Here is a 21,015-nt window from a genome sequence, read left to right as displayed (position 1 = left end):
CTAATATAGTGTATGCCCCTCTCGTGTTGCCAAAACAGCTCTGATGTGTCGAGGCATGGACTACAAGATCTCTGAACGTGTCCTGTGGTATCCGGCACCAAGATTCTTAAGGCCTCCATGGATATGATTAGATATATCAACTGGTGCCCATAGATGCTCAATTGGACTGAGATCTGGGGAATTTGTAAGCCAAGGCAACACCTTGAACTCTTTGCCATATTCCTCAAACTATTCCTGAACAGTTTTTGCAGTGTGGCATTGTGCATTATCCTGCTGAAGGAGGCCACTGCCATCAGGGAACACCAGTGTCATTGTGAACATGGTCTGCAATCATCTTTAGGTAGGTGGTAGGTGTCAAAATAACATCCACATGAATGCAGGAATACCCAAGGTTCCCAGCAGAACACTGTCCAGAGCAAAACACTGCCTGCATCAGCTTGCCTTCTTCCCATCGTGCATCTGCTGCAATCTCTTCCTCAGGTAAACAACGCACACGCACTGAACCATCCACCTGATCTAAAAGAAAACGTGACTGATCGAACCAGGTAACAGTCTTCCATTGCTTCATGTCTAGTTCTGACACTCACATGCCCATTGTATATGCTTTTGGAGGTGGATAGGGGTCATCATGGGCACTCTGACTGGTCTGCAGCTACGCGGAAAACTGTGTGCTGTGATATCTTTCTGTCATGCCCAGTGTTAGTTTTTCCAGCAATGTGAGCTATAGTAGCTGTTCTGTGTGATCGGCAAGACGAGTTGGCCTTCGCCACCCACACTCATAAACCAATCACGCACACCCATGACCACTATTCCTCCTCACTTGCACCACTTCCTTTAATCACTAAACATAGGTAACTAAACACTGCATACCAGAACACCCCACAAGACTTGCCATTTTAGAGATGCTCTGACATAGTCATCTAGTCATCACTATTTGGCCCTCTTCAAAGTCCCTCAGATCCTTTCAAATTATGGCCAGGAACATGTATTAAGAAAGTACTTAGAGTCAACTTTCTTTCTTATCCACTTCTGAATTAGAATTTTCTCCTGCTTTTGTTTCATTTTCACAGAGTTCACAGAGTTTCACTTCCACAAACACTTGTGCTCTTCCTCTGCATCTGGAAACCAGTGGTGTGTAGACACCCTAAGGTTGCGAGAGACTGATACATGGAGGGGTCCAGCAGGCAGACATATCCAGCCAAGTGAAGCCATCCTACTCACTGGGCGGCTACACTTGTCTACCAACTCTGCTTCAAAGAGCCATTAGAGCCCGACAGGTAGTCATTCCCCTGCTGCCATGTCTCGGACAGAAGATGAGCCCCAGAGAGCCAGCAAGATGACAGAAGCATATGTTTAAGAGGACACTTGAGTGTCTTCCACAGCCTCCAACATACGAGGCCAGAGGGGACTGTTACCAGACACAAGATGAAAGCCGGGGGTCTGTATCAGCATGGATCTTTACAGAGACAAACTTTACACTCCTTATTTTCAGAGGGAGGAGTTTCCTCCCGAGATATCTGATGTGCATTTGGTCTGCCCATCCCGTCAAGTGCCAAAAGCCAATTGCATTCTGGACAGGGTAGGATTAAACCCAAATACTGTGGTCTTATTGACCTCAAACATAGGCAGGATCATGCAAGTGAACTAAAACAATTACTTCATATTGGCTAAAAAATTGCTGATTGTGACTAAATCACTACTAGTTTGCTGAAATATTGGGATACAACAGCACTTTTCAGTACACAGTTTCATAAATCAAAACATGAGCAGATAAAATGAAAGACTTTAGAGGATTTTTGACGATACATTGTTAGGTTTCTTGCGCCAACAATAATTCAATTCTATATGACCATTTTCTGATCTCTCTCAGACTTTTAAATAAACCACGTTTTTGCTCATGTACCTTTAAGACTTCTGTGTAAATGACCTCTATTATGTTCACACTGTTGTTAATCAAGCCAGGCCACGTTCTGAATACTGAATAGGCACTGATATGTGAACGTGGGCACTCATACTGTATGTTCACATGCTCATGGTTGTCATGGCAATACTACCCGGTTTGTTTTTTTTGTGGACTATTTTCCATAAAAGATGTGTGTGGAGTGGGAAAGGAGCTTTGCATTTTGATTGTCAGAGTACGTCTACATAGTACATCAAACTCATATATTTCAAAAGAGCAAAGAAAAACCTATTTTCCACGATATGTCCTTTAATAAGCTCCTCAAAGCTCCTGCCTTTAGCCCCAGGGGTGATTTTAAGACTTCAGCCTTAAGAAGGTTCAGCTTCATAACCAAATATGAGATGATGTGGCTCAGAGGAACATTTCTTGCTAGAGGTCACACTTGCAATTAGTCTGCATTCGACCAGGCTGACATTTTACCTCCCGGCACAGTGCGGTTATGAAGCCGTTATTTATTGGAATTGATGGTTCCAGGAAGAACCTTTAACATCTGTGGCATCGTTCCACGGCAAAAAGGTTACATATAGTGGAAAAAAGGTTCTTTAGATTATTAAAAATGGTTCTTTTGAGAACTGTTCACTGAAAGGTTCTTTGAGGAACCCAAAAATGGTTCCTTTTTGGCATTGCTGTGAAAACCCCCTTTTTGGACCTTTATTTTTAAGTGTGTAAGAAAAATGGCGCAGAGGAAACTGACTGCTCAAATACCTCCTCCTCCTCCTCACCTAAGATGAGTATATCTGATCTAGAGAGAGTAATACTCCTATCCCACTGTGCCGCCCACTCTCCCTCTCACACAAGAGATGCTACATTTTAATAACTGGGAAACGGAGAGGAAGAGTGTGTGAGAGAAAGAGAAGCAGGCCTGGAGCGTTGGCGGTGAACTGCATTTTCATGCGAGACCTGCTTTTAGAGGATCTCTATACAGAGTATATTTATGAAAATTTCTACATCAAAATGCAGCAAGAGACATAAATGCTATCCTAAGATGATAGGACTGAAGGACGAGTAAAACAGAGAAACCCACTTACTAGGGCCTTGCAGTGAACTAGGTCACCACTCTGTTAAATATGCAAGAATAACTGCAAGGAACACACACAAACACATTCTGAAACATCATTCATTCAGGGAGTGTAAAATCTGATTTATAAAAATAGAATTGAACCGTCCTGTCCCTGCAGCACATAACATATGCCCAGATGTCTGACCTAAAGGTACAACATCAGATAAAGCATGAATGTTTTGTTGCTCTTTCACAGCTTAGGATACGTAATGGGGTTCTCAGTTATGTTTTAAGAATCATCTTAATCACAATATTAGAGAGATACAGAGCTATAAAGTGAATGTGGATAGCATAACTCTGGTGATATCTGAATCTGATCTGAGTTCATATTGAAATAATGTTGTATCTTTGCAAATTTGAGCACCATTTGAGAAGTTCTGAGATCTCTTCAATCCAAAGAAAACTAACAAAGAAATCTCATTGGTGTCTCCAGTAAATGACAGATATTTTCTTCCATATTATGATTATGTAAATCTGAGCAGAATGGCTCATCTGGTTTCTAATCTATTGAACACACAAAGATATAAGATATTTTAAAGAATGTGGGAAACCTAACAGTTGGTGGTAGCCATTGACTTCCATAGTATGAAAAAAAAACTACTATGGAATTAAATGGGTACCGTCAACAGTTTACCAACTTTCTTTAAAGTATCTTCTTTTGTGGAACTTGAGTAAATGATGAAAGAATTTTTTAAGCAGACGAAATGATCAAAGAACATCACCAGAGATTAAATATTAAATAATGTTGATTAAAAAGTCAATTAAAAAATAAATAAAAGAATTTAACCTATGCATGAATGAATCACAATCACAATAAGATTAATAACATGCATTTACAAATTTTCATGCCAACATTAAAGTGCAAGAAAACAACTGAGATATTAAAAACATCAACAAAGTGACTTCTTTCTTATGGTTAACACAGCTCCAAAAGTTGATTAAAAGGCTATGCTGCACATTACACAAATTAAGTCCCCTAACAAATAGTATGCGGCCATTTAATTACAGCATATTTCTGTAGGGTGCATTTGGACCTTGGATGCTAAAAGCACATGGCTCTACTTTGTCTTTTCACCTTCCTGAAATAACAGGATGTAATTACCAATATCAAGTAGGCAGCATGCTGTAGATGAACAGGCTTAAAAAACGAGATGCATGGTTACTAAGCAACCAAATGTGAGATTCCTATATCATTAACTGCCAAGACAAAGTTCTGAAAAAAATGGACAGTGACAGTGAGATGAATACAGATCTGGAGGGGGAATCTGGTCTTAAGAACAAACAAAATGTAGCTTTAAATGAAGAAGGATTTCTGCCAGATCTGTAGCATTTAACAAAACAAGAGGAAACAGACTAATTTATTGTTGAATTATACAGTAGATACAGTAAACCTCTATTTCAGAAAAATAAAAAATAAATAAACAAGAACTGTTGAAAAAGTAAATATTGTAGAGATATAAAGCCTTTAAAATGAGTGTGGATTGCGTAACTTGGCTAATTTAAAATTAAAAAGAACATTTGAGGACAATTTGAGTTAATTTATTTTTTTGAGTAACTCCTAGAATCCGTGTTTTCATTGTTATACGATTGAGGGCGCTAGTACACATCTTCTGTACAGAATTTCCAAAAACACACAAGTGAAGAAGAAAAAGAAACAACAGATACTAACACATGTAACACGATCATCTGACATGAAACAGCATCAAAACTGTAACGTTATTGAATAAACGTCCACTGATGAAGAGGTAATAACTACAGTCCAGCTCTGGCGTGTTGATCGACTCCATCTTATGAGAAAACTTATGAGTATACTTGCAGTATAAAACTACTAAACTAGTAGTTTACTGAGACTATACTTCAAATCTTGAGAGGTAAACTAGTTGTGTACTCAAAGTTTGCTACTGTTATACTCAAAGTATACATAAAAGTATACTTTTATATACTAGAAAGTGGGCCAATTTGTCCCAAGGAGTATTGAAACAGTACACTTCCAAGTATACTACTAGAACACTGATATTTGTATACTTGCTACATAAAGTATACTTAAAAATATACTTGAACTTTACTTAAGTATACTTATAAAATAAACTTGAAGTATACTACTTTTTGGTAAGGGAGAACATGTTGTGCTTTTAGTTTTAAAAAGCTATTCTTTTTCCCCTCTAAATTTATTGCGATACAAATAAATATGTGCACATGCAACTTGAGGCATGCAAACTACACTATAGTTAGTGGATGAGGTTCATCCTTCTGAACAATTTTATCACCAACAGAATATGCCCCCCGCTGTGGCCTGCATGATCCTGAAGCCCTCAAGACAAGTTAGCTACCGGAGAAGGGAAATTTAGCAGTTATATAAATCATATGCTCTGTAAGTGCTCAGAATGAGCGAATGAGAAATGTATGAGTCAGTCTAATAATGAGCGCTGCTAATGCAGGTAAGAAAAGTCCTGCAGAGTCTTGAGCGGTAGTGACATCTCCCTGATTCAACCAAACATCCAATCATGCAAGAACTCCTGACTGAGAAGTGATCTCACCTCTGCTGTTTCGGAACAGCTCATCACCACTAGAAAAAAATGAATCACATGCTTAAAGTTGATGCACAAAGCTGAAGTTCTTGTGCACAAGAAGAGACGTGGAAAGTTAAGTTTCAGGTGACTCTATGTGGCACTTCATTTACACAGAACCATTACAACTTTGAATATAAGCGACATTGCATTCGAATCAGTTCATGCATTCCCTGGGAATCAAACCCGTTTACTTGCCGTTGTTAGTCTCATGCTGTACTTTTTGAGCTTCAGGAAAGCATTCCTACATTTGAAGGTGGCACCGATCCATCTTAATTTGGCAAACCAAAACTGGTTTAACACTCCAGATCAAATTGGGATGCGTCCACCCAGAGCTTAAGGAACAACATCGTGTTGATGGAGCTGCCAAACAGAAAAGCTCTGAGCATGAATTACTGGGTATACTGCATGTCTTTGCGCTGCTATGCTGTTGATGATACACTGAATCATTGCATAATCTGTAATCACATTGTGATTCACAGCATCAAAATGAAATCAACTAGCCTTGAAACATAAGATCCCAACCTCCCTACAAATCACTCTCCAAAGCCAGGCCTCCTCCAAAACACATGAACGCGCACAGACAGACCAGAGGCTAACCAGCGACACGATGATAGATGGCGTCGGTGGAGGATTGAATGCAACGCTGTCAGATTTCCTCACCGTACAGTACAAAGTGCATAATATTCCAATAATAACACCTTCCATTCTCTCTCGGTCTGCAATGGTGTAATGGAACGCGCTAATGACATATCATATCTGCCTGAACAGGGTGCACAGAGGTATGCAAATACATACGTTGAGAGGCAGGCAGAACAGCCTATCATAGCCCTCAGACCGAAAGAAATGATTGGACATACTTTTTATGGTCCTATGCCTTCCACAAACGATAAAAATACATATAAATACATTTACATACAAATACATAGCTAGAGCTCATAGTGGAAAAAAACAATAATAATAAGTTCAAATTTGAGTTTAATTCTGTTTTCTAATCACTGGTTGGAAATCAAATAATTAATCAAACTTCCTTTCTTACAGCTGCCATATTGAGTGTTGCACTTTTTCACAATCATCTTTTATAGAAGTACTCTGTCCATTCTTCATTATACTGTGTCAAGTATTACCTCATTTCAACAGTTATCATTCAGAGGGCATGCGCTCTGACACAGCCTTGAGAAATCTCACACATTCCCATGAACAAACCCATCACAGAAAGCAGCAGTCTCTGCTCTGTAACCCTAGTCAATCTGGGTTCGATTTGCAACTGCAAATGCTTGCTTGTGGTCAGAAAGATGTCATGAGAATCCTATGTGCCAACTGAGCAATAATGTATTCCGGGTTGAGAGTGTGTGTTTCGTGAGCCAGGCAGAGGGGTGAGACAGATTGACATAGACAACGAGAGAGAAAGAGTAGTCCATTCCAAACAGTGGATTCGTTCAAGTAATTGGACCATGCATTAGAGAGGGGCTGCCTGCCCGTAATTGCTCAACAGACATCTATTACTGCACAGCAACGAGTATTATTTCAAAAGGCCTGGTCTTTGGAACAAGAGCATGGAGTGTGAGAGACAAGGGGAAAAGAGACAGAAAGACATAAGTGGAAAGTGTGCAAGGATTTGACGCTAGAGGTCTCAGCTATTATGTTCTGTTCCAGAATGTTCTGGAATCCGTAGAAAGAGTCATGATGTACTATTTTTATCAATTACACTTCAAAGTTGCTTTCTGATGTCATCACAGGATTCATCCAGAAGGTCTGCTTTGAAAACACACGTAGAAACAGCGCATCCTTGTGGCGCAGATGACACAGAAGAGCATACACAGCATACAGTGATATGGAGAGACACAGAGGAGACCGATGACAAAGGAATTATTGAAATAGTTATTTTAGTTTTCTTCGCTTACAAAAAGTGTTCCCGTCGCTTCATATAATCCAGATTGCACGTCTGATGGCAGATGGAGTATTCTGAAGATGACTTTCAAACCTTTTATGGACCTTGACACTGTTATTTATTTGGAAGTCTATGGGACAGTCACAGGCCTCCAGGTTTTCATCCAAAATATCTTAAATTGTGTTCCGAAGACAAACAGAGCTTTTACGGGTTTGGAACGACATGGGGGTAAGTGAATAATGACAAAATTTTCATTTTGGGGTGGAGTATCCCTTTAATTGAAGCCTTAAAGGGGTCATATGATGCTGCTAAAAAGAACATTGTTTTGTGTATTTGGTGTAATGAAATGTGTTTATGCAGTTTAAGGTTAAAAAAAACACATTATTTTCCACATACTGTACATTGTTGTTTCTTCTCTATGCCCCGCCTTCTGAAACGTGTGCTGTGATTGGCCAGCTATCCAGCGTGTTGTGATTGGCCGAATGCATCAAGCGTGTGACGGAAATGTTACGCCTCTTAACATATTGTGATGCCTTGTCCGGCCAGAGCCACGAGACATAAACATAAAACCCATTATAAACGTGATATAAACATGATTTCTAGTTGTGGTTTCTTTTGGAAGGCCAAACAAAGTAGTTTCACTTTCTCAGTGAAACAGCATCACACACGAGTGAGCGGAGGCCGGAGGCCTAGAGTGAGCCACGGTCTAGAGTGAGGCAGATTCTACGAAGTAGCGTACCTTGTGCTTGCGGCAACCACATGTGACGACCCCGGGCTGGACTCCACTTCATCCACGGTGAAAGCCGATTCTGCGATCCACAATTCAAAGTTGATGTATTTCCTCAGCGACCAGCACGGATCAGCCCCAGGCATGACGAAGCGGATATCGTCCTCTTTTGGAAGGCCAAACAAAGTCGTTTCGCTTTCACAGTGAAACACACAGCGTCTGTATAACATGGCGGCGGCAGCAACAAAAATACTACAACGAGAATAAAAGGTATGCCTTTCTTTCTTCTTTCTGCCTTCCATTAGGCAGTGATTCGGTAAAATACAGTAAGAACAGTAATATTGTAAAATATTATTACAATTTAAAATAACTTTTTTCTATTGTAATATATTTAACCAGGTAATTTATTCATTTCTGGGATGCAAAGCTGAATTTTCAGCATCATTGCACCAATCTTCAGTGTCACATGATCCTTCAGAAATCATTCTAATATGCTGATCTGGTGATAAACAAGCACTTCTTATTATTATCAATGTTGAAAACAGTTACGCTGTTTCATATTTTCATGGAAACGTATTTTAATGTTTAGCGTCTGGGATTATAAGTGCCTTTAGACTTGTCTTTTCCACTTAATTTGACACTTTAGAAAGTTAATAAAGTGGGACATTGCAGTTTAGGGTTAGCAATATCGTTCTTATGTTATTTGCAAAAATCTAATTTTGGTTTATTTTTCATTTTATTTTTCGGTTTTTATTTGTTTTCATTTGTTTTCATATCTGGCAACACTGCATTGTCGGCACTTAAACTGACTGAAAAAATCCCATGGACTCGTTATTGTTGACAGGATACCACATTCGGTAAGGCGAATAACGCAAAAAAGCATCGTGCTATTCTGTCAGAACACCATCAAACACCATCAAAAACAGTAGCTTTTAACACTACACAGATCTGTAGAACAGGTAGTTTACAGAATGAAATGAAATATGCAAACACAAGTCTATGCTATTTCATTCAATGTAGTAGTTAAATTTTCACAAAGTCATGCTTAAAACATCCATAAGAGCAGTAGACAAGGTTATCATCTGTATAGCAACGGTTAATAATGAAAGCTATGATAGTAGTATTTATTGTTGTATGAATAATAAACAACTGATTGAATTATCCACCCCTAACCTACAGTAAAATATTCCAAAATAAAATATACCAAATTTTGATGGTGTAATTAAATGGTAAATATGGTATAATTTAACAATGTTCATCCCTCCAAAACAGAAAACATCTTTCACAAACATCTACATGTGTGTCTCTTTTATAGTGTTCAGTGTATATAATAAGTTTTGTAGGGGTAATTATAGCACAATTCTTAACCCCACCCCAAACCTCACTCATTTTCAAACCCTTGTTACAGCCATGAATCTAGTATACTTTTTTTATTTAATCAAATGTTCTAATACTATGCTATTATTCTAGTATTCATCTTAGAGCAAGTTCAAATTAAAGGTCTAGAACTTCTAAAACTTCTATCAGTCATCCCGTCTCTCACTACTGGGTCTGATCACAAGTAGAACAGAACAGCACAGCAGAATGTTTTAAGTTGCTTTTAGTCTTCTGGAAATCATTTTTTCTTTCATTCTGAACACACACCAGTAGCTGGCATGAGTTTGGTCTTGCTGCTGCTGACACTGCACACCTGCACGCCCCCTGAGACACTGGGGTGGAGGCTGGAGGAGTGACGAGAAGGAAGGAGAACCTCTTTATAGAAGCATTTCCCATCTAATTAAAAACTAGGCCACTGCAGATACAGAGACGAAGAGATGCCATGATGTGTGAAAAAAGAGACTGTCCCTGTGACTTACATCAAATATAGGCTCGGCTAATGATAGCGCTACAGTAGCGGGGCTAGAGACTCGGCTTCTGAACCCAGGCTCGCACAAGTTTAGATCTGGCAAAACAATAAAGAATCTGAAATTGGAGGCGTCAAATTGTCTTCAAGGCATGAATAATGATAACATAGAGAAACAATATATAAAGTCAGCCACTGGACTATAGGGAAGAGAAATATATTTGAGAGAGACTAACCGCTCAACTCAAGGCTCACAGTTGGCTTAGCATTATGCTATAAGTTAACACCAATTACCACTAATATGCATTGCACACACAAATACTGGCTGAAACAATCACTTTTCAATTAGATGGAACGTTCTTATTGTCACTTGTCTGTATTGAATTAATTTATTTTTATTAATTTGCTTCTCAACTCCGCCCACAATTTTTTTTTCAATGTGGTTGACGCAATGCATTCTGGGATGCTGGCTTTGAATTTGGCCAAAACAAGGTGTCAAAGATATCAACATTTGCCTCCCTTATGATGACTTAAAGGGAGAGTTCATAATAACATGTTTTATATACTTCCAATTACTGTGTACTTTTTTTCTTCCGAAGTTGTAAATAAAACTTGTTCGAAGTATGTTTTTCAAGAAAATACAGTAATTGTACAAAAATACTATTTTCTACTTCAAAATTTAATGTGTAAAACATATGTTTATTTCATAATTCATTCTGAGTGAAAACTGTTTCTACACTAAATTTTTTCAGTGCCTGTTTGATGTGCTCTGTGTATGTGAATTGATCAATGTTTATCAATCTGTTCAATGTTTATCAATCTGTAATCTGTTCATCATATAAAGCAATCATGTGTCTCTACAAAAGGAATGGATTGAACTGCTTGATTCATCTTAATTACTTTTAATATGGCTTTATACACTTTTTTGTAGCTTGAAATTTTGGATCACGTTAGACTCATTGGAAAGAAATGTGCAAAATGGACCTTTACCACTTACTGATGATCGCACTCTAAAGTAAAACATAAGTGTTTGGTGTATATATAAGAAAGGATTCTCCTGTAATGTGTTGGCACTCACTGTTGTGTGAGCACCTTTGTTACGCAGGGCCATTAATCAACATACACACTATTCCCAACCTCTCTGCTGACGATGAAAAACACACACAACTCCATAAGCACTTACAATGTACTGTTCCCCAGTAACAACAATCCAGCAGTTCTGAAGGAAAAGGGAGGCTGCCATACTTCCCGAGAGAGAGAAAACACTACAGGCAGTACTCAACCCCACCAAAAACCCTCACTGCCACAAAAACATGAATGAGAAGACTATAAATATAGTCACAATGAGAACAAGGAGAAAAAGCACAAATACTGGCCCCTGAACTAGACGAACACATACACACAGAGCCGGGGGTAGTCATTTTTATCACAGTGGGCAAGAGGAAATGTGATTTACAAATGATGAGAAATGAAAGCAGCGGAGAGGCTGGGTGGCACTGGCACAGCAATAAATGCATCTGGACAAATGTCAGACACATAAATACAAATGTACACACTAGTCATTTACAGTTTATATAAAATGTATATACTGTAGATTTATATACTGTAGATTATCAACTATTTTGTGTATCAGCTATTTTACAATGGCTTCAAAAATGTTGGTTTCACTGTTTTGAGTCAGTGAAATATATAATGTAAGACTTATCCTTCATACGTTAATAAATATTTATCTTTCATGTTAATAATCGTTCATCAAGTTCAGAATAAAAACAGAAAATAATCAAATAACTAAAAATGTGTCATAATATAAAATATAAAATTATCAGTTAAACACAGCAATTGTAATTTCCATTTCATGTCGACTATAATGTGAAAAGCAAGTACTGAATACCAAAATGAAGGCAGATCTAAATATGTTTGGCTTGACTACATTAGTCACAAGAAAAATAAGTGATGACTTTCGGATTCAAATTTGGTCAAAAATATATGTATGCATTCAAAATTGTTCGCAATAAGAGCAGGAACACATTAAGAAAATAATGTCTATTTTGATTTCATGCTGACTTTAAATATTCACAAAGAAAAATGGTGTTGATAATGGATAACAAAAATCAGTGACGTAGCAAGAGTCATGGATCATCTCCTACACTGCATTACCTCTGCACAAATCTGTCAAGGTCATCAACACAGTATCGAAGTGCAAATCTCAGCTGATATTAGGAGATACAGCTCTGTACTTCTAACAGTACATGACAGGAACATGCAAATCTTTTTCCAAAGCAAACATCAGTCCAGCATGCCCTCCCAGACCCAGGAACATATTATTAATGAGTCAGGAATCTGTGGTGTTTAGGAAACAGGTTGTTTCTCATTACCGCACAGCTATAGACAGAATGCCACAGAGGGCCGCTGCCACAGTTCCCTGGACATTACCAGGGAAAGGTAGAGAATACTAATGCAGGGCTTACGCACAAACACACACACACAATCTCATGCCCCGAGCAATGCTGGAACCGGTTTGGAGGAGCTGGCTTGCCATTTTCCACTGGCCTGCTGATGCCAGCCAGAGGCAGTAAAAGAGAAGCTTCCCTTCTAACCACCCACAGAGAATGTATCTGAAATGATAACCCACAACACTGTGGCATAATCACCCAGCAAGGAGCTGCCCGATAGCGACACACACCTTCTGGCCTTTCACAATGCATGACAAGCTGCCCTCCTTACCATGTGAGAAGAGAGGTGGGTGAGCGAAGAATGTAAAGAACAATCCAAACATGTGAAAGGTCAAGCAACGCACACCCACTCCAACATAAACAAGATAAATGGGGCAAGCATATCAGCAGCAACCAAAAAAAAAACACGCAGCAACTTTTTCGCAATCTGCACTATAATGCACTGGATTTGGAAATTCGAAGCTGTGCTTTCTGAAGCAGTGATGACCTTCTCCATCAGTGACAGATCTTGCTGATGTACTGCACCCAACTCCTCCTCTTTTTTTCTTTTTTTTTCCCCCATAGATCAGTGTGCGATGAAAACATTGCGCCTTTGCCATTTTCCTCCCATCCGCATCCATCCACCGCATCCATCTGCATCAGCTGGCACTGGAGACATGTCATTCTCATACCTCTCATTTAAATCAATGTAAGCTTATACAGCAGTGCTACATTAAGCTGCATTTGATGGAAATGTATCCGGGAGGTTTGTGCAGGGGGTGTAGTGTCAGTGCCATCGGGAACCTCCGAGAGGCATTTTGCTGGAAGAAATACCTCTGCAGTGATCCCGTTACGCACAGAACACGGATGCACAACCTCCAATTATGCATTTATAATAATCATAATGCCTAATATTGCATGGGTGTGATAATGCATAAAGCTATTTTAAGATGCATTGCGCAATCAAGATGCTAGATGCTATTTGTGGTAATGGCTACTAAAAATGCTTAAATATACATTTATATATTTAGAAAACAGTTAAAGTTTGAATGGGAAAATAAATGTGAATTGGTACTGCAGTTAGGGATTCTTTTCTGCGAATAAATAAGTGAATAAATAATAAATAAACTTCGTCATGGTGTAAAACGATCGCATTCAAGATCATAGCGCTCACCTGCCAACAGTCTGGTTGGCGAGCTGTCGCATCCGATTGAATTGCTTCTTCATTTTTGTATTTTTTTTTCCTGCGTTAACACCTCGAGCGCAAAACAATCCGCATTTCTCTCAAAATAAAGGGACGTAATCCGGTGCGAACATCCCCGTTATTCCTATCACACGCCCTCATGGCAAACCGAAAGAGGGTGGAAATGTCCTAAGATGCGTATTTCAGTGCATTTTTGCACTGCTGCTCGGCTGAGATGCTGCTGGGCGATTCTCACATCGGCAAAGTGACAGTAGCGGAACGACGCGAGCGCGGTGCAGCATGGGAAGTGTAGTCTTATTACACACGATCCATGTGCCGAGCGCTTTTGATTTAGTTCGGTGGACAGACAGGTATGCAGTGGAGCTGGATGGCGTTTAGTTCGCACTGCAGCAGTTCACTCATAAAGAACGCTCTTAGACAAAAAAAAAAAACTGTAAACTACTTAAACAGCAGCTGGACGAAACCGTTACTATGAAATTCTAATACTGAGCAGAGCGCTTTTAGCGGGGAGAACTATTTTTACAACAGACAACCAATCATAAACACAGCCACGGTTCTTACCTCATTAAATTCGTGACGCAAGAAAACCGCATTTATATTAATTAAAAAATAGCTTTTTTATTATAAGCTTGTTTATTATATGCAGGGCAACTTAATACATTTTAAATGTATTTATTTTTGATTAATCAGATTCTGACCTTTTCAATTTACTACATTTAATATGACATAGCTTAATGTTACACATTGTCGAGGTTATTAATCACAAATGGTGAAAAATCTTGCATGAAAGCACCATAACGCGTTGAGAGACAGTTGTGTGCCAAATGACGCACTATATGCACTTAATCTAGCACTATACTCAACCGTCTTGTGTAGTTATACGATTATTTTATTAATTAAGTGCATCATCCGGGCATGTGAAGTGCCCTTTTTCTTTATGGAATTTTTGTTGTAAACAAACTAATCACCAACGTCACTCAAAATAACCACAGTAGTAACCAAGTCAGTTAGATGCTGTAATATTAAAGAAACAACAACACTACATATTAGTTTCGCGAAGGTTATTCCCATTGGGAACTGAACAAATTTTGCGAATGTTATTTCCACTGGGAACACGAGCTGAAATCTGGGGCTTTATAAAGATGACACTGCCATCGTGTGGCTCTCTGACAGCCAGCAATTGCATTATTGTCCATTGCAAGAGACAACAGATTGTATCTCAAGTAAATTTTGGGGAATTCTTTTAAAGCTTGATATGATTTATATTCATAACTCTTTTGGCAGCCTTGTTGTACCTAGACAACGATATATTTTCACACATTACAAAGAAAAAAAAACAGCATTTAGGCTATGCTTTAATCTTGTGAACTAAAACACCACCATGAACTGTTTATCTTAATTTGTACATCCAAAAATATTTACATAATTTTGACTCTTTTGATTAAAGATGAATTCAAAGATGCTTTAAGGAGCTGCATAACTCAGCGTGAAGATGCTGGGGAAGGTGAGAAATCAAACTTGTCAGATGTAGAAATCAGAATGATAAACATTAAATTAGTATAAGACAATTAGTATAAAAATAGAGATTGAGGTGTTGAAATGGTGATGACAGGCTACCATATGGTGTCATTTTAACAATGTTACAAAAAAAAGATTGATTCACACATCCGACACAACAGCATATTGTGCATCACACGTCAAACGGCTTGTCTCTTTTTGTGAAATAGCTCTTAGCCTACTAAAAAATATCCAAAAATAGCCAACGCCGTTTTTCACTCTCTATTGCTTGTTGATTGCAGGAAAAAAGAGATGTGATACTCTCCATCAACTTTCCCATTTTTCACATTTGCTTAAAAGTTTCATCGTGAAGCTTTGCTCTCATGTCTGTTTTCAGTTCCTCGTATTGCACAAGATCATGAGAACCAAACGAGTCCTCTGCACAACAAATGGAACCTCATTGTCATGCTATTTGTCAACTACAAATAGAACAATCAAAGCTTTTCAAAGCAACTACAAAACTAACTCCCCCACTTCCCTGCAAACTGGCGGTTGTGCACTCCATTAGTAGTTAATGGGGCAACAGGTGGGCAGTGCACTGAGGCCTAAGGGTTCAGAGGCCTCATTGAGTAAGTGATACTGAAAAATAGCCACTCACTGCTCCTATACCACAGGGGCCCCATTAATCTGGGTGGCTGGAAATTGAGAGGACATCCTATAAGCCTTGATCTCGACCCTCTGACCCCAACTCTGTCATTAGTTTTTATTAGTCTGGAGACAAATATTAATCACATCTAAGAATCGATGACGAATCTATTAGTGCTGCCAGACTTGTGCGGGAACCGTGCACCGGCAAACAAGCCGTTTTGGATGCTCTCCTGACTGTCTTAAATCAATATGAAAGGGGCTCCCAAGCATGTACATTCCCTAAAAAGACCCCTTCCTCTGAATTTCCTTCTGAAGCTCACTTCATCATGCCCTTGTCATACTGAGAAGTGAGAGGAATGGAAGAATGGAAGAGGTCAAAGGGGAAAAGGCATATAGTGAAGATATTACTGAAAACGTGAAGCTCAAGAAAACAACGCGATAATAATTTCATTTGTGCATAGATGGTACTGTGCGTTTACTTTATGATTTACAAATAATGGCATGAAAAATACTAACCTTAAAGTCAAGCTATTATTATGTCTTCATCTGACTTTGCTGTCTGGTGACTAGTGATTGTCTCAAAGTACTGTTTCCCCAAAGTTCATGACCTTTAGTACCCCTGACCTTTGCTGTTGATCGTACTAAAGTGTTCTGCTTTTCCATTTGAACTTACCTGTAAGATATTTCTGCTTGATATTGCTGACTTCTGAACATAAAGGTGTTCCTGACATTAAGAAGATTATGTAACTATAGCAAGTCTGCTAGCAGCCAAACTGCTATCTCTTCAGGTGATTAATACAGAGGGTGTTTTTTACATACCTGTCCTTGCAAAAATTTGCTGTTTTCATTGTTATGTAGAAATCTTTTTCTTACCGATGGATATAGACGTATAGCATTTACTGTGTACATACACAGTTACAGAAATAATATACTACGTAAAAAAAAAATATATATAATTAAGTACAAACTGAACTTCGGACATTTAATTGCATGTTAACTGTTATTAAATTAAATTGCATGATAGTTTAAATTTATATCAAATGCAGTTGAACTTTAGAGTGCTCTTCTTACCCACTAGGAATTAAGTACATCTTTAATGTAATTTAATACTTTTAATTGATTTAAAACATACTTTAAAGTAAAATTTATTTTTCAGTTGGCACTCAAAGGAGTACTCAAAGGGATACTCCACCTCAAAGTGAAAATTTTGTCATTAATCACAACGGTGATGTGGAGAGACGAATTGTTGAATAAAGTTGTTATTTTTGTTTTCTTTGCATACAAAAAGTATTCTTGTCGCTTCATAATGTTATGGTTGAACCACTGATGACAGATGGACTATTATGACGATGTCTTAAATACTTTTCTGGACCTTGACAGTGTAATTTACTTGGCAGTCTATGGGACAGTCACAAGCCTCCCGGTTTTCATCCAAAATATCTAAAATTGTGTTCCAAAGACGAACAAAGCTTTTACGGGTTTGGAACAACATGGGGGTCAGTGATTAATGACAAAATTTTCATTTTGGGGTGGAATAAGTATTATTAAGTGTCCTTTATTTAATTAATATATTATCTGACAAGTGGACCTTCAATGCAGTATAGCACAAGTGGGACAGAATGCCAAATAATACTAAATTTGAGCGTCTTTAATCCCTGTATTTACACCATATATCTCACCTTCTCTTTATGATGGGGCTTTTGAAATGCAAATGTTGTAATGTTATACCCTTTTCATTCTGCTTGCATTATTAAGAACAAAGCTAACTGTGGCTAACAGGCACAGGTGATGTTAAAGGTATCAAATCCAGGTTGTGACCTGTAGCTGGACCCTCCCACCGTCTACAGGGGAAGTTCATACAAAACATGTGTGACCACGGCTTCTTCACAAAGAGTGTCATTTTACTATCTGTTGAGGAGGAGTTGTGTTTGAAGCTGTGCCTCTTACCACCAATTAAGAACTTCATTAACAGTGTGTTGCTTCATAGACTGACTTCTAAAGCATCTAATGTCAGAGGCCAAAAGCACTGTTATTACTAACCTGTCTGTGCATGGCACATGCCTTTAAATGCTCTTCCAGACTGGAGAAGTGCAGAGACCAATCTTTAAAAGGTGCTGGAGTCATGACTATCCCTCTCACCGTGCCTAATGAAAACACTGTGAAATTAGAAGCGTTAAGAATTATTTGCAAGTCTAAACTGGAAAGGTTGTTTCTAGACAGATTGGGTAACAGAAAATGATGGCTGTCTCCACAGCTCTGAGACGCTAAACGCAGGGCAGGACGATGGACCTGATAAGTCACCTCTGGATTGCTCTTGGCATCACTCTAGACATGTATTTATCACCTTTTCCTGCTTGTAATAAGCACAAAATATCTGTGAGGATGAATATGCAAAATTAAGCAACAAAAACCTATGGACCTATGGATTGGAAACTCAAAATATGAGAATTTTGGTTTATTGCTCTCATAAAAATACAATTACTTGTGTTACATCTAGCATTTTAAACCTTCATTTAATGTCCAACCAAAAGTATATTTAACATAGCAAAATTTATATTTTAGTCAGAATTACTGCACCACCTTATATTTGCACTCATTTTGTGCATTTTGTAAAGACTTGCTAGCTGTCATTATGCAAAATGGAAATACTAATGTGGCTCTGCATTTACATATAAGAATATAACCTTAAAATATAAATTATGCACTGATGACTCACAGGGAAATGCAACTGAATTTTTAGAAAAATGTTCGAATGAGATCATACGAATTCATACTAATTATCTAGCATTTCACCAAAACATATATTTACAAATTGCCACGAGATGGTTGAAAAAACTTGTCTCTGATGCATTACATCACACACATCTGTCAGAGCACCTGACAGGGTAAGATGCGTTAAATTAAATATGTTTGTTTAAAGTTGTTAATATAAAGCATTCACATCTTCAGGACAACTTAGGTGGTGCACTTTTCTGGCAGCAGCTCAGTCTGTGTTCCTCGCTATTTTCCAGATGCATTTTGTTCACAGAAATGCATCGTTTTCAGTTTTCAGCATGCAGCAATTGTGATTAATCAATAATCAGATTCATTCAGTTAGTTGTTGTTGTGGTGCAGTATGTTATTGTTATTGGAAATAAAACGATTAACGTTCCACTTTAAGTGTATAGAAAAGGGCAGCTGGGACATTCTTCAAAATATCTTGTTTTGTGTTCATTAACAGAAGAAAATCATTTGGGTCTGAAGGTAAACGACAACACTTTTATTTTTGAGTAATCTATCTTTAAGGGTCAGATAAGGAAGAATCTGTATGTCTATATTTATCTATTTCAGACATTTAACACTGTTGTCACTTGGGCCTCCTGAGGAGCAATTTAAAGCAGTCTGGGACTGCCAAAATCAGTCTGTAGGTGACAGATACTATCCTCAGGCAAGGCCCACCCATTCAGCTTAAGATTTCTTAAATTAGCAGCGTCTAGCATACCCTTAAAACACACCTGAAGAGGAATGACCGAAGGTGTACGGCAGCGTGTGTGCAGTTTGTAAGTGTAAAACAGTGACATAGGGCAGCTGGTCAGAAAAACTAAAACATTACCATCATGTTGACACAGAGGAGAGCAAATGAAAACCAAAGTAAAGCCCTCTTTGTTTGGCTGTTTAATGATGACATCTGAGGCTATTCATTAAACTATACATAAGACCATTTGAGTCCAGATTGACCAAAGCACCAATGATGAGTACCAGACATCTGCTCTGCACACAAAGACAGAGGTGTTTGGATCATGCTTGATTAGATGAATGAAAGATGGATGAAGTGATTCAGTAGTTTTTCCAGTGTATGTGGATCTTTCTTAGATCTGTATTTTAAAGATCACTGAAACTTGAAAATCTTCTATGGTAGACAAAAGATGGATTTCTGAAGCATATTCTGGCCACACACTTTTCAATGAAGATAGAGAGGTACTGCCTATGAAGGCATTTTAAAATTTAGACTCCTATTTTTCATAAAATTAAATCCTGCAATCACCAGTGATTGTTAAGCTCCAAAAAGGACAAAAAGCCAGCCAAAGATATTTAAAAATACAGTTTATGTGCTATTCTCTGCTACTAGGACTTATGAAATCTTATCATATTTTTTTGCACCCATGTTAAGAGGTTAGAGCAGGCCAGTGTTGCCAGGTCTGCAAACAAAACTAGTCCTGTAGCCAATCAAAACGAGTGACCCTATATGAAAACTCAAAATATGCCACTCCCATATTTAAAATGCATATTTTACCATCATTGTTATGTGATTTCAACTTCAAAATTAATATATAGATGTAATCATAAACACAGTCTGTTTACATAAAGAAGCTCACAGGAGCTCAAAGTCTTCCTATCAGTGTCCCTCCAAAAAAAACAAAAACCCAGTTTAGCCCAGTTTTATCATTGGTAGAACATAAAATGTAAATTGCATGTAAAAGTAAAATGTGCATTTTAGAGACCTATGTTTGTTCCTCTCTTCTAATATTCTGTTTACGGGTAAAAAGGTCATTGTTGACTCGAGTATTCAAGAAATATTCCTTACCACAATAACCCAGCTCTGCTGTACCTACTCAAAACATCTTTTTAAAAACCTCGAGATGAAAGCTCTCCTGCTGGAAGGCTCTTGAATGCTAGTAATAATCTGGCTTTATTCCTACTGAAATTTGTCATGAAGAATGCAGGCTGCAGCTTTAATTGTGTTGCATTAATGGATGACCTTGTTTCCCTCAGCCTCTGGTTGAACTCCGTTTAGATGAGACTACAGTCTGTAATTTAAGGAAGCCTCTTATCATTTCTCTCTCTTTCCAGCCTGAGGGGACATACGGTTCACTGATGGTCACAAACCTCAGGGTATGATATGTCAGCAGGGGTAAATGCTAGAGAGAACACTACAAACTGAGTCTAATATCATGTTAGCAGTGGAAATCGATGGCAGATGTCTTGAAACAGCTGTCAATATTTGATGGTCCTGGATGAAGAGAGGTTTTATGTATCTGTATGTGTCCCTCAGCCCCCGTTTTCCATGTTTTGACTGGGGACGGCTGAGTTCTTAGGGTGAGAGACCTCACAGGTTTCTCTTCTCGGTCCAGATCAAAGAGAACAATAGGTTTGGCCTCTGATGAAGTTAAAGGTGGTCTTCAGTTTGAAGAAAACCCACCACCATA

The 21,015-nt window shown here is 38.3% G+C and overlaps 1 protein-coding gene across 12 annotated transcripts in view; it reads right to left on the bottom strand.

The window, feature by feature from the left end:
- The window catches only part of LOC109048154 (rho GTPase-activating protein 44-like), a 50,016-nt gene extending 35,978 nt beyond the window's left edge, over nucleotides 1-14,038 (bottom strand). For 4 of the 12 annotated variants that reach the window (XM_042719937.1, XM_042719955.1, XM_042719965.1 and 1 more), the window contains exon 1: nucleotides 13,655-14,037. In XM_042719937.1, the coding sequence (XP_042575871.1) occupies nucleotides 13,655-13,707 (53 nt within the window). In that variant the 5' untranslated portion in view covers nucleotides 13,708-14,037. Of the gene's footprint in view, nucleotides 1-13,654 lie in introns of all 12 variants that reach the window. The other 8 variants (XM_042719927.1, XM_042719995.1, XM_042720002.1 and 5 more) reach the window with 5 other exon arrangements.
- Between the last annotated feature and the right edge of the window lie 6,977 nt (nucleotides 14,039-21,015).

The sequence above is a fragment of the Cyprinus carpio genome, chromosome A3 (assembly GCF_018340385.1).
Source record: "Cyprinus carpio isolate SPL01 chromosome A3, ASM1834038v1, whole genome shotgun sequence".
NCBI lineage: Eukaryota > Metazoa > Chordata > Actinopteri > Cypriniformes > Cyprinidae > Cyprinus > Cyprinus carpio.
Note: the sequence above shows the minus strand (reverse complement) of the source record. Positions and strands in the feature narration are given on the sequence as shown.